At 37.7% G+C, this 27,184-nt stretch overlaps 1 protein-coding gene across 6 annotated transcripts in view; it reads left to right on the forward strand.

Annotated features, from left to right (window-relative positions):
* Nucleotides 1-27,184, forward strand: part of ryr3 (ryanodine receptor 3) — a 114,552-nt gene that overhangs the window by 6,542 nt on the left and 80,826 nt on the right. For 2 of the 6 annotated variants that reach the window (XM_014336541.2, XM_014336543.2), the window contains exons 2-9: nucleotides 10,450-10,569; nucleotides 14,771-14,875; nucleotides 17,197-17,217; nucleotides 21,368-21,442; nucleotides 23,408-23,486; nucleotides 23,847-23,959; nucleotides 26,387-26,486; nucleotides 27,015-27,108. In XM_014336541.2, coding sequence (XP_014192027.1) covers nucleotides 10,450-10,569; nucleotides 14,771-14,875; nucleotides 17,197-17,217; nucleotides 21,368-21,442; nucleotides 23,408-23,486; nucleotides 23,847-23,959; nucleotides 26,387-26,486; nucleotides 27,015-27,108 — 707 coding nt within the window. Of the gene's footprint in view, nucleotides 1-10,449; nucleotides 10,570-14,770; nucleotides 14,876-17,196; nucleotides 17,218-20,937; nucleotides 20,953-21,367; nucleotides 21,443-23,407; nucleotides 23,487-23,846; nucleotides 23,960-26,386; nucleotides 26,489-27,014; nucleotides 27,109-27,184 lie in introns of those variants that run through there. The other 4 variants (XM_014336546.2, XM_014336548.2, XM_042224719.1 and 1 more) reach the window with 3 other exon arrangements.

The following is a 27,184-nucleotide window of genomic DNA, read 5'->3' on the forward strand; positions in this document are numbered from 1 at the left end:
CCCCCGGCCTGGAGTGGAAGCAGCACTCAAGGTAGTAAGAGTGAACTAAAACAAGCCAATCTACCAAACAATAAACTGTACTTCACGATAAAACTCCTTTGAGATGAGCAGAGCTGCAGATTCAGATGGCAGTTAATTATCTTCTCTTTGCCATTTGACGCAAGTTCTTTTTATAGGAGCTTTAAGTGTGCTGAGCATATAAGCATTTTTACAGGGACACCTTGGCATACAGTCAGTTGGGTGCCAAGTGCATTTTACAGTAATAATAAAGTTCAAGGACTCATTTCCACGTCATTTTAAATGAACATGACAGAAATAGAAGTATTGTTTACATTACTGATCCCACCATTTAATAGCATTTTTAGATGTTCCACTGTTTTAGAAATAATTCTTATGTTTGTCATGTCGCTAGTAATTCTCTCGTCATCGGTTTTTCAGTGAACTTCTATTTGTTGTGTGCATCCAGCCATGGCGGGTGCAGTGTAGAAATGACATCTTGCAGCAGGATGGATTTGGAATTCATGTCTAGCCTTTGTGCGGAGGGAGGTTTACCTTGTCTCAGACTGCTACTGATCTATGGCAAAACCCTTAAATGCTCAATGATTTTATCCTGTCACGTCTTCTATTGAGCCACAGCTGTCCAGTCTGTCAGAGGAATTAAAATTTGACCTTTGTGAAATGTGTTCTGAAGAAGCTGTATTTGCCCTAACATGTGTGAGGCTACAGTAGCATCAGAGCTAAAATTTGCATCAAATTTGACACACTCAGCGCTGACAGCATGTGGACTAATACACCTGATGCTATAGGCTAGGAGCTGAGTGCTTAGAGGGATAAAAGAAGGCTGAAGTCAGTCTCAGGTGAAAGTCTTCTCTTTACCTGATATCTGCAATTCTCTTCCTCTCTGGTTCTCAGTTCACGATCACACACATACACAATCTTCTCACAACCCACTACACTTTGCCTGTGTCCACTCTATCTCATCAGACAGGATGATAGACCGAGAGACTCCCCAGTTCCATCTCAAGCCCCCGCGCGCGATTTTTCAGCGCTTCTGCTGAGGTGGACGTCTCGGCCTTGCACGCATGGTGGCCTCTATTATTTGAAGCTGCTCTAAAGCAATATGCATACAAACTAAGCCAAGAAAATCCAATTTGTTATGAGGACACCATATAAATCTTGGGGTCTGTGATCCATGGCAGTGTACCGCTGGGCAAAACCTACCTGAATGCAGAATTTTATTTCTTTTTCTTTCTTTTTTTTTTAAATATAGAGCTTAGATGTGTGGTGCATTATTCATTTTGAGCCATGATGTTATCTCAGGTATTCACACAAACTTGCATATGAACACCTACACATATAAAAGACTTTAATATATATCCAAGTTAAGCGTGACAGTGACTGTACAATATAAAATGCATCTTCAATGACAAATCGGTGTGTAGCTCCTGAGGCCTGCGAGATTCCTGTTTTGTTTTTTTGTTTTTAAACATGTGCTGAAGACATGTTTCATTTAAAAAAAAAAAAAAAAAAAAAAAAAAGACTTTCCTCAAGGATTCTCCAAGACTGTCAGATAAGTTCAAACTATATTTTGTGATATTTTCTTAAGGGTTAGTTGTTGTTTTTTTTGGGGTTTTTTTTATGAAAATCCCCATGGCAGTAATTATAGATGACGACAACAAGAACAAAATAAATGATGTATTGATTATACATGACATCAGCGTTTCATTGTTTTCTACAAATGACAGAAGCTTAAATAAGTTTAATTGAGTATTATTTTAGAAAAGTGCTTCAGTTTCCTCTGTAGTTTACTGAGTGTAAAAGCGATATTATAGAAGCGATTAAAATTAATCTTCTAGTCATGTCTTAAATCCAGACAGATCCGTTGTTTCTCTAGTGGAAAGAGAGAGATGGGGGAAAGTTTTCACCTTCAGCCACTTGAAGTGTTTGACAGATAAACTATAATGTTTTTCTTCTCTTTTTCACAGCTATGAATACTATTATAGATTTAAAACAATAAGCTCAGCATTATATGTAAAAACACCAAAAATGGATAGAGCACTCAAGCTTCAGACTTTGCTTTTTATACTCCTGTTACTATATCATGTTAGTGAAAGTGGCTATCGTATCATCACCTCAGGCACACAGCTTTGGCTGTGTAAACAGTTGCTCCACCCAGCTGCTGTTTAAACCCTCGGTTTGTGAGAGACAGCCAATCAGAAGAAAGTTGGCTTAATGAGAGGGTTGCGTTAAAGGTAGAGGATCTAAAGCAGATTATTACAGACAGATTGATTCATATCTTGTATATGACTCATACTCATAGTGGTTTACACATTTGATTGGCAAACAAAAGGTTCCTGCGGTGGGGGAACAAATCTTTTTGTTTTTGTTTGCATCAGGAAGGGCCTCTGGTCTAAAACATCTGTCGAGTCAAACATGCGGAGCTGCCTGCTGCGGACCCCTTGTGATAAGGAAGCAGCTGAAAGTAACTATATAATTACATCCAATATGGCACTTATGCATTCAAGAATTTAAAAAAATGACCTGGGCTTTCTATGAAGAGAATTTAAATTTATTTTATTTTATTTTATTTAAAAACTGGTATAATTGAATTGGAAACTATCTTGAATAAGTTGAATGCTGATTGGTTGTTTTTGCTGATTTTTGTTTCTGAACTTTGGGACTCGTTATTGTGCAGTATAACTCTTTCCTAATGTTGTGTCGGGCTGTAAAAGTGAAACCCCATCTTGACCAGCTTTTCTTAAAAATAGCTGCTACCTGTAACAAAGGTTAAATATAAATGAAAAACAACACATTTGTCGAGTGTGAGAATTTCAGGTTTTTTTTTTTTGTTTTTTTTTATAGACCAGTAGATGGTAGAGGAGAAAAAGGTGAAACTTAGAGTTAAATCAAAACCGACTGAGTTCAGGGCCCCGCTACACATTGTCAAGAGAAGTGAAATTAGACGAGTTACAGCAGGACTTGCCTGTCAAACAACAAGATGACTGAGAATTGACAGGAGGGCTGGAGCAGTAAGTGACTACACAGGAAGCATGACTGCAAAGGTCAATGTTTCTCCCTTATATTTAGGAAAAACACATTATGCTTTCTGTCAATATGAAATGTTAATAATTTACATAGCTAATAATTTACTGCTCAGCGACTATAAATTATTCTGTACTTTTTTTATGCGGAATGATTTTTGTTTGTGCTCTGAGGCTGAATGTGTGTTTTGTTAAGAGATTTATAAGTAAAGGGAGAAGGGAGGCTAGCTTTTGTTGTTAATGACTCAAAACATTGACTGACGGAGTGTAACAGCTACTGCTGCTCACACACAGACTTGTATAGATGATGAATTGTTATTCCAGGAGGGAGTGCTGTGGACTTCTGTGGAAGATTAAACATCTGAAATGAAAGGACATCTTTCTCCTTCTTGGACAATGCTGTCATTTATTTGTCTTTTGTTTTGTTTTTTAACAAAACACCTTAATTTTAATGAGTATGTTTTGCATGACAAGAATAAAGATTAAATAAATGTAAGATCAAATCAATAACTGGATTCCAGGTTTTATACTTGTGTGAGATTCAAGGATGGAGCGATTTCATGAATCTTAAAGCCAAATAGCTTTTCAGGTGTGAATGGTGTTATACCATCATGTTTGTTTGTTTTTTGTTTTTGTTTTTTTGTTTGTTTGTTTGTTTTTGCTTTGTTTGAGTTGGGCGTACTGTAATTTGAGCATTTATATAATTTTAACGATTTTTTTTTTTACCTTAAGTATCAAGACAGTCAAGAATGAATTGGGCTTCAATTCATCATTTATTCCTTAAGATAGACCTACTAAAGACTGAGAAGCTACAGATATAACATTGCAGCTGACTGTTCTGCTAAAGTTCAGTTTGTCTCAAACAAAAATTGAGGCAGAGCAGAAAACAGGCTGTGGCCTAATCTGACGTACCTCGCCCATTAACCAGAAACACTGAGTCTTTGACTTGGGTCATTAGCTCTCATTCAGTGCAGAAGATTATTTCTACCTTCAGGGGCATCTTGGCTTTTGAAAAATGCTCATAAAGCTACAGTAAAATGTCAGATTACTAATTTATCAGGTTTTCAGTACTCCTGTCTTCTTCAAGTACTATTTCTCACTGCTACTACAGTCTGTCAGGCTTTTCTCTTATCGTTTTCTTTTTACCCAAGGCTCTTCAAGGTTATAAAAAAATTAACATAAGGTTGTGAGATTGTAAAAAAATATCCTCACTTATAGTGAAGTTCTTGGAGTTGACTGATCAGTCATGAATGAATGAAATTTTTAGATCTGAAAAGCAGTTGTTTATGAAAAAATCTTGTTTTTCCATATCAGAAACTTAGATATCAGATCCATATCAGATGGGCATCAACATCAATGTATATCTAGCTTATCAGGTTGTAGTTCTCACACATCTACACTGTTTCTGCTTTGCTCTCCATGTTGTTAGCTAAGCTTCATTGAAAACTCGTAGCTCAATCTGTACTTAGCACCCTGCCTGACATTTATGAGAAACATGACTCCTGAGCAGACAGGGCAATTTTGACAGACTACCCACTGAGGCAGTGTGAACAAGAAGACGAATGTGCTGGGATTTCCTTGATTTCCTTACATTTCTAACCACCAAAGCCTGTCTGTGTTGATCTCCACTGAACGTGTGCAAAGCCTGCATATCAAAATAGAAACACTGAGGGATTGAACAGATTCACCTTTTCTCAAGTTCACATTGGTGGCAGCGCCGGGCGAGTTGTGGGAGTTTATTTGGCATGCTGGAGCATGGGGAGTTCTCGGGTGTCAGTTGGTGGATGCATCAGGCAGCGCACACACGCCCACCTGTTGCTGTCTGTTGAGCCAGGCTGGCTGTTCAGTTATTGAAGTAGAAGAAGAAAAAGAGTGTAGGAAATGCTGCAAGTCTGATAGAGAGTCAACACAGTTCCAGTGGTCATACAAGGAAATCTCTAACCAGTGTAAGAAACGATTTTGTATTCTTTAGATTGGAGATGTGTCAAACTCACAGGATTCAGAGGACGGGTGGGGTTGGTTTCGGTGTGGGCAGGGTCAAGTTCCCGCTCTACACTTGAAAGCTGAGGAATCAGCCACCCAACCCTCATTTACCTCCTCCTGCTACAGGACAGGGCCCTATACATAGTAATGATGCTGGTCTTTAGCTGTCTAGCAGATGGTCACGCTGCTTCTACAGGGATCACTTTGCCTTAGATTCACCAGATTCTCTGGCTTGGAATCAAGTCAAGAGTGCAGAGACAGACAGAAAGTGTCTTAAAGTGTCTTGGCTGTGGCCACACATGGCCATTTCATTACTTTTGGGAAACTGATCATAGAGATGGGATTTTTATGGGAGAAATTCACTCCTTACAGTGTCCCCTGTGGTTGTTTTTATTTAGAACCATCGTCCATTCTGCTCTTCCTCCTGTTGCTTCACACTGCTCAGATGACAGTTTGTCATCCAGTTTATGCAGATTCCTGATCTCAGTGCAACTCTGACCACTTCTGGTTCTAAAGCAACACTATCAAAGTGAAGCTGGCTCTGGAAGACACTGTGGTTGTCTGATTTTATTGATTTCAAATATGCACAAATCCGTAATAGTTGTCCAGTCTTCAGTGAAGGAGTTTCAACTTGTATTGCAACTTTTTCCTACTAACAAACAGAAAATTTCACTAAAAAGCCATCTGTGATTTGGTCATAGTCAAGTCACCCTAGGGTAAATATAGTATGCTGGTAATGGTGCCAGGCCCCATTACTTTCACAAGGCCACCAGAATTCCAAACAGCTGAAAAGAAAGAGCCGTATTTACTTGATTTTAAAGAGGTGACAAGTCTTGGGTCATCCTGTGGCCGTATTGAGTTTCTCTATCTGTAGCCTGTAAGAGCAAACTGTGTTTCCTCCATCACACTACTACAAAGAAAGCTGCAGCATTGATTCTGAGGCAGTACTGATGCTTTCTGCTATCAGTAATCACCTCCCTGAAGCCCACACTTGGATTGTGGGTTTTTAAAATGATGCCCATATGCGGTACTGTGCCAGTTTGACCACCTACTTATTTCACCATGACATTTCACTGGATTGTTTCACTTGGATCATATAGAACGACCAAAATATATTTTTAAAACCACAACTTTGTTTTTTTTTTTTTTTAAATGCTTCTTAAAAATCCAATTGTTAGTTTCTTTATCCATTAATTTCTGACATTGTTTTAGCTGTATTTCAGTAGTGGTGAGACATTAGAAATGTGCTTTTCTTGTGTTTAAACTTAAAGTTGGTGAAATGTACTTGCTGCCACTTAAGGTCAACTAATCTAATTGCTGCTCATGTGGATTAAAGCCTTCAGTAGGATTAAAGTCACTGGTCAGTCTTTCACAGGACCAGCAGCCAGAAGAGCGATGTTTGCCCACATCAATATATAATGCACTGTGCAACAGTCTTGAACAATCCCTCATTTCTTTATGTTTTGCTTCCAAGGAGATAGTTTATTGTATATTTTCATTCTTCAAACTAGTCTTGAGCTTTTTGAAGGTCTTTAACCCTTTCATGCATGAATTATGACAACCTCAAGCAGGATTTTTTTTCTTAAGTATTTTTTTTATTCATCTTTAGGCATGACAAAACTATTTTTGAACTTCATTTTTTAACATGTACTTTTCAGAGAGTTTCTTTTACATCCATTTAGGTGGACAACATATGTTTTGACTTATGAATTTGGTATTTCCAAGTATACCATCAACACTGACACAAATACAAGAAAACAGCCTTTGAATAGCTATCCTCTGTAGTGACCACTATAAGTGAAAGGGTTAAAAAGTCGTTGTTGTTTTTTTGTTGTTTTTTTTGGGGGGGGTGTTTGTTTGTTTGTTTTTGTAGCTGACCATTTTCAGAGGAGTTATTTTGTTGTTGTTCTTTTGTTTTTCTTAAGCTGTTTAACCCTAACCTATGAATCATTCATGCACAAAAATGCACCTAACTCAAGGGATGGACCAGTGTTGTTTACACATAACAGACAACTTGGCAAAGAACCAATTTTAAATCGTGTCCTTAGGCACTTTATCACAAAAATACAATTTTTTTTTCCTTGAATCTTCAAAAAAATCTTCAAAGAAGCTACTTGGTTACATTTCAGCCAATGGTGCTGGAAATTCTCTCAAAAGTAATTGAAGTATGACTACAGAAAATAAATTCCAGGTTGTAATCCACCATAAAAAAAGCACATTAGTGGGAACAGTTTTGTTTTTTTAAGCATGACAAAGATCCCATATTTCCTATGCAATAACAGCTTATGTGGATAAACAAATACACAGCGGAAGAGTCTCAGTCATGGATTGGCCTCCTCAGAGCACAGACTTCAGCATTATTGAAGCAGTGTGGGTTCACGTTCTCATGACAGGGAACAAATAAAAAGACTACTTAAATAAATTACAAAAAATATTGTCTAAGGGAGTTCAGACTGTGAGGTTTAACCCCTTAGCAGTCCTATTAGTCCCCTAAACCATCCAATGTCCCGTGGGCGGTACGTCCGACTGCTAACAGTTTAAGGACCAGATATTTATGTTCAAGCTTATTGGAATTGTTATTGCCTTATATACTGTATTTGCTGCTGATTGCTGTAGACTACCTGAAGAGCCTGTTCTAGCATTTGACACACTTTTTTCATGGTGGAAGTTTGGAAGTAAAGACTCCTGGTATGCAACAACCGGTTTAATTGAACTGGAAAACTTTTAAGAAACAGCCAGGTGAACCGTTCTCCTGTTCATTTTATTTATGTATGTTTTTTTTAATTTTTTAAAGAAGGTAAGTAAACTGGCTCTGGCCATGTATTTAGTATGCAGACAGACTATTGATTCATGCAAATCCAGGCCTATTACTCCATTGGGTCCATCTTTGATATATGAATACCTCCTATATGTATGTAAAGAGATTCCAAACCATCTAGTGAACCCTCACGTTACATGTAGATGCCAGAAAGAGTAAGACTAATATGAAACACAGCTTGACTTTGAACCTTTACAACCTTGTTTTAACATTTTACGTCTGCTTAAAACAATTGACAGATTTGTCATTAGAGAAAATAGCTCCTGAAAGACTCATGCTTTCAGTTGTTTCCAATTCATTTTTATTCATAAAGCAGTGTGAAATTACCGACTGGAGACAATTTTCTCCTACATTGTAGGATTTGTATGAGCTGAAATTGAATGCTTTATGCATCAAGATTATTTGGCAAATAAAAACCCCACTTAAATGATTTTCCATGCTAGGGCTTTTATTTTGCAGTCACACCAAATTCCCTATGATTTAGGCTCCAATGTGCCATTATTTGAAATATTGTTAGGGTCTGTTATCTTGCCTCCTGAGTCTGTGGCTGCTGTACAGCCTGTATCTAAATCTATTGAATTAATACTGCTGTGAAGGAGGTGGGAGCCAGAACCATGGCAACCATCAGCTCAGATTAGTGTGGGATGTGAGCTGGCAGGAGACATGCACACACCACACATACTATACACTTGCATACGCAAACAAATCAATATCCGTGCATGCCTTGCCAAATAGAGCCTGCCCGCTCTCCACTCTAACAGATACAGATGTTCATTTGTTGTACTGATTGAGTTGAGGTCTGTCTTTATTTCACAGCGATACCAGAATCTGTGTAAATGGTTTAGAAATGATATCACTTCAAACTGGTTGCCCTCAGTACTTTGATTAATGTAGTTTATCTCCTTTTCTGCTGTTGAATTGAACAAAAGGGATGCTCTAATGTAGTAGTCATCGGCAAGCTCCCAAACCCCCAAAACAACTGGACACTGGATACTGGACATCGGGCTGGTACTACCAGACTTAATAACAAGGAATATCCATTCAAAGTCAGTAAGAACCTACTGTTTTGCAGGAGCAACAGTCAGCAACATAATTAACAAGATCCCAAGTTTGTTGGATGAACATCCCACGGCTACATGGTGTGTTCTAACATCAGCAATCAGAGCTACTGAAACAGACTTTTACACGTCTCTTTAACTTACGTGAATATTGTTGTGAAAATCTTTCTAAAATTCCTGTTTTGTTCCAGTGTTGGTTGATAGTGTTGGTCAGTTCTCCAGATTCCTCTGGAAATACTTTAAAACTTCGTCTTTGAGAAACTTTTTCAAGGAAGTGATAAAGTTCTGTTTTTGAAAATCACTAAGAATTCAGATATTTGCAAGACTTTTAAATTGCACTTAATTTTAGCTGGACTATTTTATATACACTTGTTATCTAACACTATAGAGGTTGCGTTAGATAACAAGTGTAGCTATAATATTAGAATTTTTTTTCTTTTACTTTGATAAGCCATAGGGAGGTCTGCAGTAAACTGGCCACCTTAAACCCAAAGAAATCTAAGACCATCTTTCTTTACCTTAATGCCTATAAATCATATTCTTAATTTAACAGCCGCTACAAGCTACTTTTTGACCTTCCCCAAGGGACCCGTTTCTCCTCCTAAGATGGACCAGGGATATTTCATCTGTTAAGCAAATGTTTAAGACACTGCACAGTGGAGCCACTTAAGACTTGGTACAGGCAAAAATCCAGAAGTGTTGAATCCTGCACAGGTGCTCCTACTCCATAAATGTGGTAATAGTGATTTGAATAATTACCCCCAATACCCCCAATCTCAAAACTGTCTTGCCAAGCCAAAAACAAAGAAAAAAACTCATTACTTATTATTGCCAATGAATAACTTTATGATAGAATTCAGGAAATTTCTTCCAAGGATTTCAGGTCAAGTCCATTTACTCTTTATACAGGTGTTCCACAGGGACCCATTCTGGGACCTTTCTTATTCACCCTCTACAAAAACAATATTATCTCTCTCTGCCACCCAAAACTGTAATGTATATTTCTATGCAGATGACACTGTTTTATTTGCCACTGGCTCGTCTGTTGATCTGGCCATTGAAAATATACAATCTCCTTTTGAAGCTTTTCAGAACTCTTTTATCACACATGAACTTGTTTTAAACTCTGGGAAAACTAAGTGCTTGCCATTTATAAGGACCCCTGAAAGTATCCAGCCTGTAGAGGCTAGATGTTAGACTCTCTTTTAAAACTCATGTGGAACACCTATCAGGAAAATTTAAAGACAAAGATTGTATTCTTATATAAAAAAAACAATTATTTTTCTTTTTATTCACGAGTCTCAAGATCATTGTACATTTATCTACAATCCACAGTTTTGGCTGTGCTTGATTATGCTGGAATATGCTTCTAAATCCATCTAGAACCCTCTTGATTCTTTTGGCTATTGTTTGTTATAAAATATGTAGGTATACTTTTCAAAATACTACCTCCTGCCCCTGCCTAACTGTCTGCAAGATATCTGGTTTTTATTTTGGGTGGATTAATTTAAGTACATTCTTGGCTTTAACCCTCCTTTTCTTCTGGCAGGACGATGAGGTGGTGCTCCAGAGTGTGGCCACCATCCAGAAGGAGCATCGTAAGTTCTGCCTGGCCGTCGAGGGACTTGGAAACCGTCTATGTTACCTGGAATCAACATCTGAAGCTAAGGTGAGGATGCCCAAAAGCTTTGTTTACTGTGCTACTGAAGAGCATAGCAAATCTGATGTTGTTTACATATGTTGATTGCATATTAAACTAAAATTCATAGCTACTTATATTCAGAGTTGCCTCCCAGTAGTTGACCTGTGCAATTGCCTTGTGATTGAAAGTGTTCGCCTACTTCAAACTGGTCTCCAACAGGAAAAAAAAATTTCAGTGTAGTTAGTGGATTTTTCTTTCCACTGAAACGAGGCAGTTGAGGTCTCATTTTGACTGAGCCATCACGCAGGGCTGGAACCCAAGCAGCAACCCCCTGGAAAACTGCAGTTGCTAATGTGTATTCCCTAGCCAGTTTCAATGCGGTGGCTGGAGGTTCCTGGTTATCGATATGTGAAAGTTGTCGCCCTCCCAAAAACCTCTTTCTGATTGCTTTAATTGCTAGTGAACTGCATGATCATCTATAGTTTACATGGAAAACACTGGCTTGTCTTCAAACACTTGCTAACTACTTGCCAAGCGGTAGTCCGGTTTCACTAGCATCGTGCTGTGACCAATTTAACTTTGTAACAGCAGGCAACCTCTGGCAACCACTTGCCAACTACTTGGGAAGTACATTTTCTACCTTAGCAGTAGATCGTTGCCAGGGGGTTGTGCTGTTATTGTCTGCATAATTTTTTTCCCCTTATTTTTCAAACAACAGAGGTTTTCATCCATTCTTTGAAAGGTGTATTCTTTATCATTAATTTAACAGACGATTTCAATAAATTTGTATAATTTAGTTTCATACGAATAATTACTGCTTCGCACTTTCTGACTTAACATGGGACAAGTATTACAGCTCAGTGATCAAAACATAAAAAAGCTAAATATTTTTTCAGATTAGTTTAGCTTCTAGATTCAAGTAAAATTTGTTATTAGTGAACAGCCAGAAGTTTTAAGAGGCTGTAAGAAGCTGTTTTCTTGATTTAGCGGCATATTAAGGTTTTGGAAAACCTCATATCTAATGTTCAGTAGTCTTCAAATATATTCATCTGAGCAGCTTGCTTTCTTGAAATTGCTTCAGATAAGAATATTCTGACACAATTACACATATTCTCTCTTTTATTGTTTAAGAAAACTCATCTAATGGGATTAATCATACAGGCAGTTGTTCAACACCAATAGCGCTCTGTTGGCATCTCAGTTTTCTTGTCTTACATTATCATCGAGCAATTAAGCCGAGAACTGTTACTCACTGGACATTTTCTGGTTTTCTGACCATTCTCTGAAAATCCTAGGAGTCGTTGTATGGGAAAATCCAAATTCTGAAATGCCAAAAACTATTCCACATACATTCAAAATAACTTAAATCAAGTTTCCTCTACTCACTTGGAACTTTAGCAGATCACCTTGACCCTGTCCGCCTGGCTAAATGCTGAATAAGTTGTTATGTCATTGTGTTAACAAGCAGTTGAACAGCTTTAACTAATGAAGTGGCCATTAGTTATATCCGATGGCCACACAAACCTGGCTCTGCGGTGTTTTTTATGAGATGTGCATATTGGAGGTTTTAATTGGGCCACTGAGCATTATGACTTTGAATAAATTTTCTGGACCTGTGGGTATATTTTTGCTCACTCACCTGAAACTGTTGAGCTGGAGGGCAACACCTGCAGAGCTCTAGACAGACTGTCATGAGCACCTTTCACCTTGGGATCAGTGACAATGCTTCTGGCCTCCTTGAGTGTGAAATGTGGTCGAGAATTAAGGCCGATAGCTGTGATTTTGCACGAAGTCTGCTAGCTTATCTCAGGTGTTGACACCTCCATTTCCAAGACTCTAACGAAGCCTGGCTGCTTACCAGTGCCAGAGAAAAGGCCAAAGTGAAACAAGGGCTTTTGAGACAATGTTTTAAATATAATGTTTGCATTAATATGTTATATTATAAGCAATACTTCAGATACATTGAAATCTTGTGTTATTTTATGTTTTTTTAGCCACCATTCTTATAAACAAAGAAACAAAATCTGGTTCTTAAGGTTGTTGTTGTATAAGATACTATAGTCAGACTTACAAAGACCATGACTATTAGTAAGCTACATTTTTAAATATGACCAGATATATCAAATAAAATGAAGTGACTTGACAATAGAATCACTATTGTAGTTGGATCTCTTCTGAATAGTTTTCATAAGAAATGGTATTCTTATGGAAAATCCTGTTCCTAAAGGATTATTTTACCCATTTTTATTGAGCGAAGCTCGCTCTGGAGGGCACGAAAGACATGAAACTTTCTAAAGGTGAATGTGACCACAGTGAGACACAGTGTCTGCTCTGCCCAGACCAGTCGGCGTGATCAGAGTGTCTTCCCAAGCCTGGAAGAAGTATGATAATTGGAAAATTGGTGGTGAATAATTCATAAGAGGTGCAAGGTTTGCAGCAGGTTGCGAGTTAGCACTGTAGAAGGTCGCATGACACCACAGGTGTAGCTGCATCGTGTCAAGACAAAACTCAATTTTAAAGTGAGCCTTTCTCAGTTTTATGTTCTTTGGGGTTTCTAGCCTTTAATAAAATGTTTTTTCATAACATAGCAAATGTGGACATCTTATCCTAATGTACATGAAGGTAAAGAGAACCATAAACATCTGAGTGGACAGCAATTGTGTGCAGGTTGTTGGTTTTGGGACGCAATGAGACGGTTGCATACACAGACACCCTGTGGCTTTAGAGGTTCTTGTGCATGTTTGTGTTAAGTTGCACGGCAGCCCCATCCTCATTATCACCCAGCAGCCCTCCCCTCTGCTCACATTTCTCACCTCACTGCAGCGGTCGAGGGTCAGACGGTTGTGTTACTCACTAAGGGCAATCACCCAGTACCTTAAATCACTGCTTGTAATCTTCTTTGCTGGAAAGAGATGGACATGATATATGATAGTCATGTTAGGTGAAGGTGACTGTTATGAAATGGAGATAAATCTGGGAGACACTGACTTAGAGCTATTTTGTTTTTGTACTTACTGTTTAACATGTCTTGTGGCCAGTGTAATGTTAATCAACAGTGCCATCTAGCAAATCACAAAGTATATATATATTTTTTTACTTTGACAAACAGATGCTAATGAATGGGCCAGCTTTAGTACTGCATTTGAGTTACAAGTAATTTGCAGTACATATTATATATCTTTAAATGTCTTATTTTGTTCTCGAAGACCATCGCTATGAAATTTTTGAATAAACTTTGTATTTTTTACACAATCATCACAGGACCACATAACGCCCTGTTGTTGAAAAACTTTCATCACTGAATAATTTATAGAAGGCAGTTATTACTAAATTAACTGAAGCATAGCAAATGTGCTCTTCACTCTAAAAGCCAAATCTGATGCCTATTACAACAGAGTCAAACAACCCTGAGCCTTGAGGAATAAGGTCTAGCCAGACTAATAACTGGTCATTGTAGCTCCAGGCTGCACAGTTCCTCATAATCCCAGGATGGCAAAGAAGATGTGAGTTATTAGAATTATTTATGAGTGCCAGGAGTTTATATATTTCACTTGATTTGGTCTAAGATAAGGGCTTGCAACTAATTCAGTAACCATTTATTTCTGTAAACAATTCTGCAATGTCGATCACATGTGCTTAAATAAATCAGTATATTTCAGCTCAAAGTAAGGTTAACATACATACTAACACCGCATGTTAAAAATTTGTATCTAAAATCTAATACACAAATGTAATTTCAATGCCCCTATGCTATTTAACCAGTATCATATTTATCCTCATATTTAGTTGCTGGTTTTGGATTAAAGCTACGTCACACTGTGACATTTATGTAGGCCAGCGGTTTGTTTGGATGGTGCACGTCATCCGAATTATTAAATACATTTATAGAATAAGTTTCATAGTCAGTACGAGGTTTCTTCAAAGGTTGTGTCTCTGAACTTTTGAGTCTCAAGTTCTTTTTATATCAACCTATTTTCATCTCTGGAAAAAAGTACTCCAGATTAGGGAAGCTGGGTGCAGAGGCCCTGCAGATGACATGAAAGGAAATTCTAGGAGGGTAAACTTTGTTCACATTTTTATTTATTTATTTTATTTTTGTACTGAGAAGAGTCTGATTTTGCTCAAAATACCTACATTCTCCAACTTTGATTTTGTTCCTCCTGAGCTTTTGTCCTTTCCTCATTCCCTGCATGCTAATTTTTTCTTTTTCTTTTACTCTGTCATGCAGTATGTTCCTCCGGACCTTTGTGTCTGTAACTTTGTGCTGGAGCAGTCACTGTCAGTGCGAGCTCTGCAGGAGATGCTGGCTAACACTGGGCAGAGCAGCGAAGGGGTGAGTACATTCCTCCTCCCCACTGATGCCCCCTTGTTCTCTATCTAATGCATACAAACACACTCAAATGCTTGCAAGACAAACACATTCATGCACACAAACCTAAATTAATCAGTCTGTAATCTATCATTAATAGTCTGTTGTAAGATGAGCTTGAGCTTTTTTTTCTTTTCTTAACAGTAAACGTCTTGGTATTTAATAAGGCGTAATATCAGTGTAAATTAACAATATTCTTCATTCCCTTTTCAAGCTAACACAATTTACCTTATTGTTATTTATAGTTAATCAACTTTAAAAGCTGGCCCTCACAGTCAGAGCAGTCAAAGTACTGGAAATATAAATACATGAAATCTACTTCAAGGGGCTTCTCACTTCAAACACTGGAATTTTTTGCAGGCCTCCCAGTCAAGGCTAATTCCAACCTTTACACCTATTTAAAGGCTGATTTTGAACATCAAATGAAAATCCAGCTGGTCAATGACAGACATTAATAGGCATAACAGAACCTGATCTGACCAACTAAACTAACAGAACTCCATGTTTGTGAAAGCTACCTGGATATTTGTTTTATGGCTGCGTATGCTTTATGCAGTTAGTATTTAGCTATAGTCATTAGTCATTGTAGTCACAGTAGCTGTGATAATTAACATCAGCACACAAAGGAACATGACACAAGTAACTGTCCCATTTGGGTCATTACATCTTTTTTGTTGTCTGGTTGTGTCTGAGGGGTTCGAATTAAAATGTGTATGTTTATATATTTTTTTGCTTGCTTTGATTGAAGCTTTTTTTTTTCTTTCAGCTGGTCAGCTTTTAGTTCCTTATGGGAAAGGTTTAAAGTGTAAAACTTTGAGAACATAATTTAGAACAGAGTGGTATGAATGGGGGGAAATAAGCTTGCTTTAACCATGACATCAAACACAGCTGCCTGAAATGTCAGTCCAAACTGAAAAAGGTTTATTTGTTAATGACAACTCCTGAGTAACTGTGTCTATATTTGAAACTTGAGCAGATTTTTAACTTTTTAAAGTTACAGTGGTAAAAATCAATAAGTAGCTTCAATCAAATCCCAGTAGCATTTAGACCAGACCAGACCAGACCAGACCTAGCAATGCTCTGAACTATTTTAACACTGAGAACTGTAATTGAATTCTAAGCAGAACCTGTCTCCCTTCATTCTCTGTAATACATTCATGATAAGAGATAAATAAAGGTCACTGAGGGTGAAAGAAAGGGGGGAAATTATCTGTGAGTGCACTGCTGCATCCACCACATCCTCTCTTGATTTACACGACAGTGTGAGCCTCTCCCTCCCGTCACTGCACCAGCTTACATGACATGTTTATTAGAGCAGGTAAGTAATATTGGATATGACAGATTCTCTGTAGTGCCATGGGGGTGTCATCGATCGCACGGAAGCCCTCCAGCGGGCTGGATGTGGTTTGTAAACCAGTCAGATGTCCATATTCACTCATGCTGCTGTGCTCTAAGAGAGCCATTTCATGTTTCATTTATTCTCATCACCCAGCACTTCTAGCACACATTATAGATTTAATAAAGCGAGGTCAGGCGATGGGTAGCGCTTGATACACCCTTGTTTACTCTAAATTTCTTCTGGGAAAAACAAAGAGAAAACAGTGCTCTGGTATTTAAATTTGGACAAACACCCACATACAAAAAAATGTTGTGCTTGTGTAATTGTTTGTATTTTTTTAGTCACTGTTCCTACTCAGTACACATGGTCTGTTCTTAGTTAGAAAGCATTCCTCAGGTGACGCATTCAGTTATTATTATGAGTTAAAACTTTGGATAGACCACTGGTACTGTAGGAATAGAGATGACAAAGCGATGGTAGCATGAATCATTGTGCAGTACAACTGTGGCAATTACAGGAACCCGACCACTACAGGGCATCACAGTTATTTGTAAGACAAGCTGAGTACAAAAGCTTACAATACTAATGCAAAATAGCCCAAGTGCTCAGTTGCTCTGCACAGCATAGGCCTCTGACACAGATGCTTCCCTAAGTGTCTTAGTTTGTAAACCACTTGGTTCCCCTCACTGGAAAATCAGCACTGCATTGTTATTAGCCTGGGTAGCAGATTTGTTTTGTGCTCAACAGTGCAGCATTGTTGGCTGGCCTTGTTTGGCAAGACAACATGATGTTGGCTAGAATACAAACTCTCTGGTAGCAAGGCTAATAAATCGCTGTACCTCCTCACACCACTATAATTCTCCCAATTTTTGCTCTCAACTTTGTATAATTGACTGCCATACATCCCGATAACACATTCTTTTTATTTGTATTTGTGTGTTACTAGAGTGCTGACCATGAAAAATGGGTAGGTCCATCAGTTTGTTCATCCATCATGTTGTCAGCGTGCATGACAGACGTACTTACTGGCAGTTAAATGGTTGAAACTTTAAGTGCTTTCACTTAAAGCAACGTCTATTTCTTGACTGTCTTGAAAGCTTTATTTGTCATGTATGTAGCTAGAAGACAGGTAGTATATTTTATACCACCATTATTATACCACTGGTGGTACATTTAAATGAATTTTCAATTAATAGAATTAAAAGGACACTTTTTTGGGGGGGATTGACATCCTCAAGATAGTAAATTAGGCTTTTTCCTCGTCAGTGGTCAGACTAGTGTAGAGACAATTGATTAACTTGTCTCAGAGCTCTTATGGTAGTCTAGAAATAGACATCCATTGGTACTGTCAAACTGTGCTCATGATTAAAATGTCTTTGCCTGTATACCTTGTGTGTAAGCGCTTAAAAGTCTGCTAATCATTTGCTCAAGCGTTTATTATCCCCGTTTGTTTTTTCATGGACTAAATTCAAGCCTTGATTTACAACTTGAAATATCTCTGCTACATATCATAAATTTAGCTTACAAGTGGTATCCTTGGTCATTAATTTGTTTAATTTAGAAAACCCACATTTTGGCAGGAAACTCTCTTTGTGGTCTCGGTGTGCTTCTGTTTTCTCTGGGTTTGGTCTCTAACATCAATTGATTTCAAGAGTACTGACAAGAGGAAATGTCCTGAAATCAGTTTTGATTTCAGAGTCTTCACATGCACAGCTGTTGAGGATTATTCAGTGCACTTTTAATGTTTGGGATCAGATTACTGGATGAATGTTTTCATTATTATTATTATTATTATTATTATTATTATTATTATTATTAACTACATGTCAAACATTGTACATCACAATGCATATGATATTTTAATGTGATTTTATTAAGTTAATGCAAAGCAAATTAAGCTGTATGTTATCCAGTGATTCGAAGGACAGCACATTAAATATGTACATGAAAGTCAATGTATCAGGTGGCACTTAGCAAATTAAACTGGGCTGAATTTTTTTTTTTCCCTCCTCCTTGGAAAATTGATTACTTTGCTTTTTCTCATCCTCAGGCCATTCCATATGAGATCAGATATTAACTGTACATTTAGGAAGATCCATTAGTCACAGTTTGCTATAAAACCTTCAGAAGCTTTACAGCAAGCCTTGGAAAAAAAAATGGACAGTGATTAATTCTTGTAATTGTAAATGAGTATTGGCAATTGTACATACACATCACATTTTTAAATGCAAGCAAGAATATATTTGTGGGGATTATCTTAGTTACTCTAGGTATTAGGTTAGGTATAGTTGGTCAATAATGATGAGCGTCCAGCAAAAAAGTAAGCATGGTAGAAAATGAAATCCTTGTCGTATGTGTTGCAGAAGCTGGTCATTGGTCAGAAAGGCAGATTTTACAGGATTTAATGCAAGCCTGTTCTTAAAAAACACAAAACAAAAAGAACTTAGTTCCTGCTTACTTACCCTTTTAATTCCTATGGAAGCAGTAACAGCCAGGTACTGCTAATCAAATACAGCATATTAACTGATCTTCAGCAAGTTTGACCAGCTCTGTAAAAGAAGAAGTTCTGATAGTTTACTGGTCTGGATTTTAACATATGCTCATAACCAGGAAAGGACATTTCAGCAAAGTCAACCCGAGGTCAAACTGTGCAAACTCTACAGGTCTGTTAGCATGTTAAAGTTGATGATGTGGCAATTAGAAAAATACTGAACAAGTATGCCGTGTTTAGAGGGGTTGCCAGGAGAAATGAAAACATGGCAGCACCCTTTAGGTTTGCAAAGTTGAATCTGAACAAATCACTAGGCGTCTGGGACATTGTCCTTTGGCTTGTCCTTTCGGTCATTATGCACAGCAAAAACGCCTCATACCAACTGTCAGGCATGGCGGTGGAGCGGTAATGATCTTGGCTTGTTTTGCAGTCACAGGACCTGGGCACCTAGCAGTAAGAAAGTCAACCATGAAGTCCTCTGTTTACCAAAGGTTTGGTAGAGTAAAATATGAGAATATCTGTTTGAGAGCTAAAGGTTGGCTATAATTGGGTCATGACACAGGAAGACGGCGGCAAAGTCCAGACCTCAAACCCACTGAAATGCTGATGTTAAGAAAACTACAAATAAACACATTCCCACAAACCTCAATGACCTGAAGCAACATCGTAAAGAAAAGTGGGGCCAAAGTCCGTCCACAACAACGTAGGACACTGAAACTCATATATAAATTGATTACTACAAGATACTGAAACATGGGATATGCTTTTCACCTATTACTTTAGCATTTTGGCTTCATACCCGAAACCGGTATGGCTCAGATTTGTTTGTTTGTTTTTGTTTTGTTTTTTAATGCCCTGACGAGTAAAACGTTAGAATTAAGGGGGCCCGCTTTTCTTTTATATTATATATAGTTATAAGAAGTACGGGCGATTTTGTGTGAATGAATTAGACTTTTATTCTGTACCATTTTCAGAAATTAGATTGGAGTGAGAAGAAAAATGTTTACCGAAGATTTCTTAAACTTGTTTCAGTCATCAATTCTATAAAACACCAAAATGATAAAATCACGCTACCTTTACTTTCCAGGAAGTGATTTCTGCAGATGTGAAAGTAACTGTTGGCGTTACTCCATAGAGTTCTTTCAAAAAAATTCATGGAGTCCACATTAGTTCAAAATCATGAAATATGTTGCTCACTGCAACAGCATGGCAGTCTTTAGATTCAGAGACAATAAATGGTAGTATGAACAATTCATTGTCAGTTTTTACCTCTTTATTTCCATCTCTGACTAGAAGAAAAATACTTCAAATCACCACAATTATCCATAAGTATACAGCGCACATACCCTTTATCCTTTTGCAACAAAATACGAGACAAAGTAAGTGAGACAAAATACTGTCTAGCAAATTTCATAAAACAGTACTAGCTATTCATGATACAGTGCTTATACTCAGGAGGGGCACCACACCAAAGGTCACAGTTCCTGGCAGTGATGTGTCAGCATGACAGCAGGCCTGAAATACAGGCTGGCTCTCTCTCGGTACCCCCCCTCCCAGCTGTTGCTAGGATACTTCCCCTCCCCCCCCCCCCCCCCCCCCTTTTTTTTTTTTTTTTTTTCTTTTTGATCGAACCTTCCATTTCCTTTTTCGTCTCACTTATTCAAGCCATCTGGGTGAGACTTTGAAGCCAAATGAGAATTAGCTAAGGGTCGTATTCAGGGGACCATTGGGAGTTCCCTTTAAATTAATTTGAATGTAAACCTACCATTAAATACAAATTAATGTTGACAACTAGACTAGAGGGGAACCTCTATGCATTGCTTGAGTGAATGCAGGGCCTAATCATTGTTTAAACTGTAAAGAAATGTTAAATCCGAGTGGATACTCTAAATGTACTGTAGGTGAGAAGAAAGTGTCTGTTTACAGCTCTGATAATACGACTTTTAATACACGTGTGAGCTAAACTGTTTTAACATTTTGCAGTTTAAGGCCAAATTTGCTAATTACATTAAAGCAGGACCTTTAGAAATTAACAAGAACCTTCTCGTGCGTATACGTATGAATCTTTGAGTTTGATTTAATTAATTCATTTAAATGTGAGCTGACTCCATGAATGCCAGAACCTTGCTTGTGCAGACCTGGTTTAGTTATTGCTGCTTATGGTCATCTTCTTTTTTGTTTTTATTCTGCTGCTAGAGGTTGATTAAAAAGGTAAGAAGCAATTTCTTTATTCACCATGATGATAAAGGATCCACTCTTTTTTTTTGCTCATCTGTTTCCTCACATTTCCTCAGGTGTTTTGCTACCAAACCTCACAGTTATTCTTGTTTGTCACAAGAATGAGCAAGTTGTCTACTGAGTGTGATACTATCTATGTGTTTGTTTGACTGTGAATGGAGTTTTTTGTGTTCCTCTTTTTCTCTTTGCCGCTTGCACTTGGAATGGTGATCTTCAGTAAAGGATATTTGATCCAGGACGTCCCATGCTTTGCTCGCACAGAGCGTAAAGCCACTCGCACTTTAATAACTGATGCAGAAGTAAAGTGGGAGATACTAACCTGTCAGGGTTCAGAGGTCAGGAGTGTTAGGGTATGATAATAATCTATTACCTGTTTATTTCCTGGCAGGCGGGTCAGGGGGGTGGACACCGGACCCTGCTCTATGGTCACGCCATCCTCCTACGCCACTCCTTCAGTGGCATGGTGAGTATTAATGTGTAAGAATGACAGAAAGCTAAAAGGGACAAGGATTTTCCTAGCTCACCATGGGGTCTGTTTATCAAGTATGCACGAGTTAACATAATTGGTCTTCATGTGGGAAAAGCAAAGTCTGTTACATTATTGATGACAGTTGCTTTTTTTTTTATATTATTTGTTCCCATTTGATGAGAAAGAAACCAAAAAATGAGTATATAAGACTCCAATTAATATGTAAAGTAAATGTATTATTATGTTGGAGATTTTCTTTTAGATCTACCTAAAAAGAATCTTTAATGAAAAAGCCCTGGTGTTTAAAAATATTAGAACCATGACGTGATTGTGAAGTCTTCAGTTGCTTTCGATTGAACTGAAGTTGGAAAAACATAATCTGCAATTCACACAATTCTTTGTAAAAGTCTTGAGCCACCACTTGTTTCTTTTTATTTCATTTCCAAAAAGAAAGACTGTCTTTTTTCTATAGTGGTCTTGAACAATAGTTCTTAAAGCTTTCTGGAGATCTTTCAAATATTTTCTTTGGACTTTGGCTGCTTTGTCACCCATTTTCAGTCCAGTCCTTGAACCTTATACTTTCAGAAGAATGACCTACAGTATGATTTCAACATAAAAAGCCACCTAACTCAAGTGATGAACCGGTTTTGCATCTGCACATAACACAACTTGGTAAAGAACCAATTTTAAATTGTATCTTTACATACGTTGTTACTAATGGCCTGTTGGAAAAATACACTTTTTTTTTTTTTTTTTTTTTTTGCTAAATCTACAAAAATAAAAAATAAAAAATAAAAAAACAACAGTAACACAGTTTGGCAGAAATTAAATGGTATTTTTTGCACTAAGGTCACCAAGAGAGGTGTTGCCTTAGGAGTACCTTTGCATGATGTGTAGTCCTTAAAAAGTTTAAGGAATATGGATAAGTGGAAGATGAACTTATCAGGAGTAAACAAAACACAAATCTACAGCAGATGAACAGGATCTCCATGTATCTGTCCTTTTAAAAAATCAACAAAGAGCTGACAAGAGACCTGATATATGGCTCTGACTTGTCAGTTAATCCACATACTGTTCACCGAGACTTGGAGCAACGATTCTGGATTTTACAGTATTGTTTTAATATGTATTAGAAGAGGTCAGAAAAGAAGTACAGTAGTGAGTGTCTACAACCATTTGTAGAACATGATGGAGTCTCTACCATAGTTTGGGGTTACATTTCATCCAGTGGGGTGTTCTTGTCAAATTTGATCAAATTAAGAACGAAGAAAGCACCATCAGATTTTGCTCGACCATCCAGTGCCATCTGGAAAACACTTTACTAGCAACTGCTTCATTTTTCAACATGACAAACATCCCAAACACATTGCCAGCGGAGGAAAAGCATGCATTAACTGCTAATGCAAAATGAACACTATCAGTCATGGACTGGCTTCCCCAGAGCTCAGACCTCAACATAATTGAAGCAGTGTGGGATCTTAATGGAGAACAGAACAAAAGGCAGCCAACATCGAAAGAGAAGCTTTGAATGTCCTTCAACTGTCTTCTAGAAGAATTTCTGAAGACTACTTGAAGAAAAGGCATGAAAGCTTGCCTAAGAGAGTTTAGGATAAGTTGAAGTATAAAGGTGACTTTCAAGCTTATTAGAATTGGACAAATTCTGTTTTGGTTTTATATCATTTATGTCCAAGTATGTTTGCACCCATTTTCTCATTTTTATATTAAAAAAAGAGAAAGAAATAAGACCTGGCTCGAGACTTTTGCACAGTAGCATTTAATCATAACTTCAAACAGAAAATCAATGAATGAATTCCTTACTAATTGATTAATATACTAATTATTTAGCACTAAATTCAACCCCAGTATTCTAATGAGACACTTTAACATGAGCTGAATTCCTCTTATGGCTAGTCTTAGTGTTTCATTTGACCTAACATTAGTTCATTTTTCACTCACCAGTACTTGACCTGTTTGAAGACATCAAGGTCTCTGACAGACAAGCTGTCATTTGATGTCGGACTGCAAGAAGATTCAATAGGTATGGTATGACTATTAGGCACTTCAGAGATTTTACTGCTTTCAGGTGAATTCAGCCTTTGGGAGTGATCATTTCAGGTTGATTTAACTTTGAGATTGAATTATTGGGAGAAATACTCAAACTCCACGTGTATGTGTGTGTGTGTGTGCACAGTACAGCTATATTTGACATTTGAACTAAAGCATAAGGTCATTTATCATATGGAAACAGTTCCACTGCTTCTACAGGATCTAACCAAAGACAGGAGGGATTTTAAAGGGCATGTATGTGTCTGCACTGCTCACTAGATTTTCCCAAGCTTTATATTCCACTTGTTGCCACTTATTTGAATATTATTTTTATGTGTATTTATGTCAATAGGAGAGTCCTGCTGGTGGACCATTCACCCTGCATCCAAGCAGAGATCTGAGGGAGAGAAAGTCCGCATTGGAGACGACCTGATTCTTGTCAGTGTGTCGACGGAGAGATATCTAGTAAGTCACATCTAAAAGAGCTTCACAAGAGCAGAAGGCATTAGAAGCGCACCTGTGACTGAGGTTAATGTATGCATGATAAACCAAATGACCCCTCTGCCACAAATGATGACCATTTGAGGGGAAATAAACAGTTTTTCCAGTCATATAGGATTCATTACCAAGAAGCATTATTACAACAAAGAAATAATCCACCAAATGTAAATTTCCTTAGTTTTGTCCTAGTGTCACAAGCAAACAAGCTGTGTAGTTTTATCTCCAAGACTCTGTTTCATTGTTTTGGATAAGAGATGAATTTTATTTTTTTTTTAATTGAATTCTGACATTGCAATCCAGTTAAACTTTATCCACCTGTAAAACTGTAGGAGTAGCTTGACTGAACCTTATCAATAATTTAGGCAAAACTACCTCTTCTTGTGATGATGTGGAAGTTATTTAGCATCACAGGAAGCCATAAATACGATGCATTAATATACAAGCACATGGCGTATATTTTATTTGCAGCTTTCTAAATCAAAGCAACATTTACCAGCTTGCAGAAAAGAAAACAACATAATTTACTCTTCTGGTAACTTTTATTATAAAAACACTGTAGTTCACCAAAGTACTTAAGGACATCATTTATCCACCCACTAAAAATGAGGATGCAGCTTTTAAACATGATGACAGATTAATTGTAGCAGTTTTCATTAAATCAGATGCTCTTCCTTCATCTTTACTCCAGATTTCTCTCGTGAATGTGTGCTGTTCTTTAAACAGTCAGATTACATCAGAGTCACTCTTGTGTTTCTGATACTCTGTGTATAATCTCTCGCTTTCTTTTGTGTGGTTTGCTTGTCAAATCTCACCTAGTTCAGATATTTTCTGCTGTTGTTTTGGAAGCTTTCTTATTTTACTGCCAGGTATTTATTTATTTTTTATTATTCTTTTTTTTTTAATATCTGAGGTGATTTGTCTTCCTCTAAACTCGAAAGACCAAATGCGCCGTATGCAAAGAAGAGTGGTTCTGTTTTGAAGATTATTTGCCCCACATAGCTGGAGTTATCTGCTTTGGTTCACCGTCTGCCTGAAAAGGTACTTTGGAAAGTTTCGTAGCACTCGGATAACCCTGATATCGGTCTCACTCTCACCAACTTTGGAGTGACAAGGCAATTCAGGAGGGAAACTCAAAAAACCTTCGTTTGCTATCTGAACTAGAAATCAGATTACTTCTGAATCCCCTCCCATGCCCCCTCCACCCCCATGCAGGTCCTTTTTAATAATGTTTTTTATGAAACTCATCCGCCTGACTGATGAGCTTTGAGTTAATGCTGTCTCCACTATGCAGAGCTATACACCTGACCTCAATTAACTTACATGGAAAAGAGAGGAGAGGGGGATTTGAGGAGAAACAGAGGAAGAGGCAGCGCGAGAAATGGCAAAAGTGAGGGACATTGACGTGCCTGGCATGGGAAAGTGACTTGCACTCTCTTCTAGTGGCCATACCAGTCCTTCGGGGAGGAAAATATGCAATTAAAGCAAATCTGCCAAAGATACTGTAAAGCCTGTACCTGCAGTAGCTTGTCGGAAATTCAGGTATTGAAGAATGGGACACCTCAGAAATGCAAAAGCAGTCACTGCATTATTACTGTCATTCATTACATCACAGTGAATGTATTGCTGTCATTTAGGACAGGGGCATTTATGTCTTTTTATCAAGTCAGGGTGATTTTGTTGGATAAATGTGAGGATGATAAAAATTGTTTTTGAGAGAGACAGTGCATAGATGTTTTGACTTGGCATGTCTACTGTTACAGATTAAGACATTTTTAAATGACATGCTAGGACAAATACAGGCAAATGAAAGAAAACTCAATTGGTGCTCATATTATCGTATGATAGTATGATGTTTTCAGGGGAATTTCGTAAAGACTTGTTTTCATGTTGTAGAATATATTTTGGAACAATTAAAGGACTTCCTAATGGTGTTCTAGGGTGTGAGCATTGGCAGCTGCTAAACCCTTTTGCCTGTATTGTATGTGTTAGAAATCCTTGCATCAATGCTTACTTGGGTGTAGCTTAAAGCTAAACTCGTATCGACTCTTCACTTTCATCTGAATGCAACCTACCAGGAGTAGGTGTTTTTCAAATGTATTTATTTTTTCTTTCTTTCTTAATTTTTAATCTCAAAGGAATTATTGCATTATCTGGGCATGTTACATGGAGCAGTGCCTTTGGCCTGCAGTGATAAAAGAGATTAAAACATGTCGTCCTTCTCATGAGAAGGACGACATGTTTTAATCTCTTTTCAACTCCAGGCGCTTGGACATCTTCCTCGTCTGTGCACTGTTGCTAAATTGTGTTGTATGTCCCTGTTTTCCTGCTGCTAACACAGCTGGTTAACTCAAGGTCAACTGTTCCCCGCGTAACTGTGCTTCTCTTTTCCAGCATCTCTCTATTTCCAATGGCAACTTTCACGTGGATGCCTCCTTCATGCAGACCCTGTGGAATGTCCAGCCTACCTGCTCATCAAGTAACATGGCAGTAGGTAAGCTTAAAAACCCCAACAACCATGTTAACATATCTTTGTGGTGACCAAAAATTGGAAGCTTACTATACTTGTGGGGACCAACAGGCCCTTATGGGGACAAAATCCCCGTCTCCACAAGTTCGAAGACATTTCTGAGACTCAAAATGTGATTTTTAGTGTCAGGGCTACAATTAGGTTAGGGTTAGGTTCAGACATTCATTTTTGATGCTTAATGTTAGGGTAAGCAGCTAAGGAAAGCATTATGTCAATTAGATGTCCCCACAAGGATGTGAAAACACAACTGTGCGTGTGTGTGTGCGCGTGTGTGTGTGTGTGTGTGTCTAAATAAAAAAATCTGTTTAATTTAAACTCACAATTTTAAGTTAATGTTTCAAAGAAAGTTCACCTTTTTATAATTTAAAAATGTATTATTTCCTGTCATCATTTTAATGTACTGATGGTGTTTGAAAAACAAAGCAGCCATATATTAGAATAAATGATTTCTTTTTCATGAATAAATGGAACTTCTTTTTTTTTGCCTTTTAGGTTTTTTAATTGGTGGACATGTGATGCGTCTCTGTCATGGGCATGATGAGAGCCTGACCATCCCTGGAGCAGACAAGAGTGAGGAGGAGCAGAGGTTAGTAATTTAATTAATTAAATTAATAAAATCTTTCAAACTAACCATTGGGGAAAATAGTTTTGAGGATGATTAA

The sequence above is a fragment of the Haplochromis burtoni genome, unplaced genomic scaffold, assembly GCF_018398535.1.
Source record: "Haplochromis burtoni strain Fernald_Lab_line unplaced genomic scaffold, NCSU_Asbu1 Contig_147, whole genome shotgun sequence".
Lineage (NCBI taxonomy): Eukaryota > Metazoa > Chordata > Actinopteri > Cichliformes > Cichlidae > Haplochromis > Haplochromis burtoni.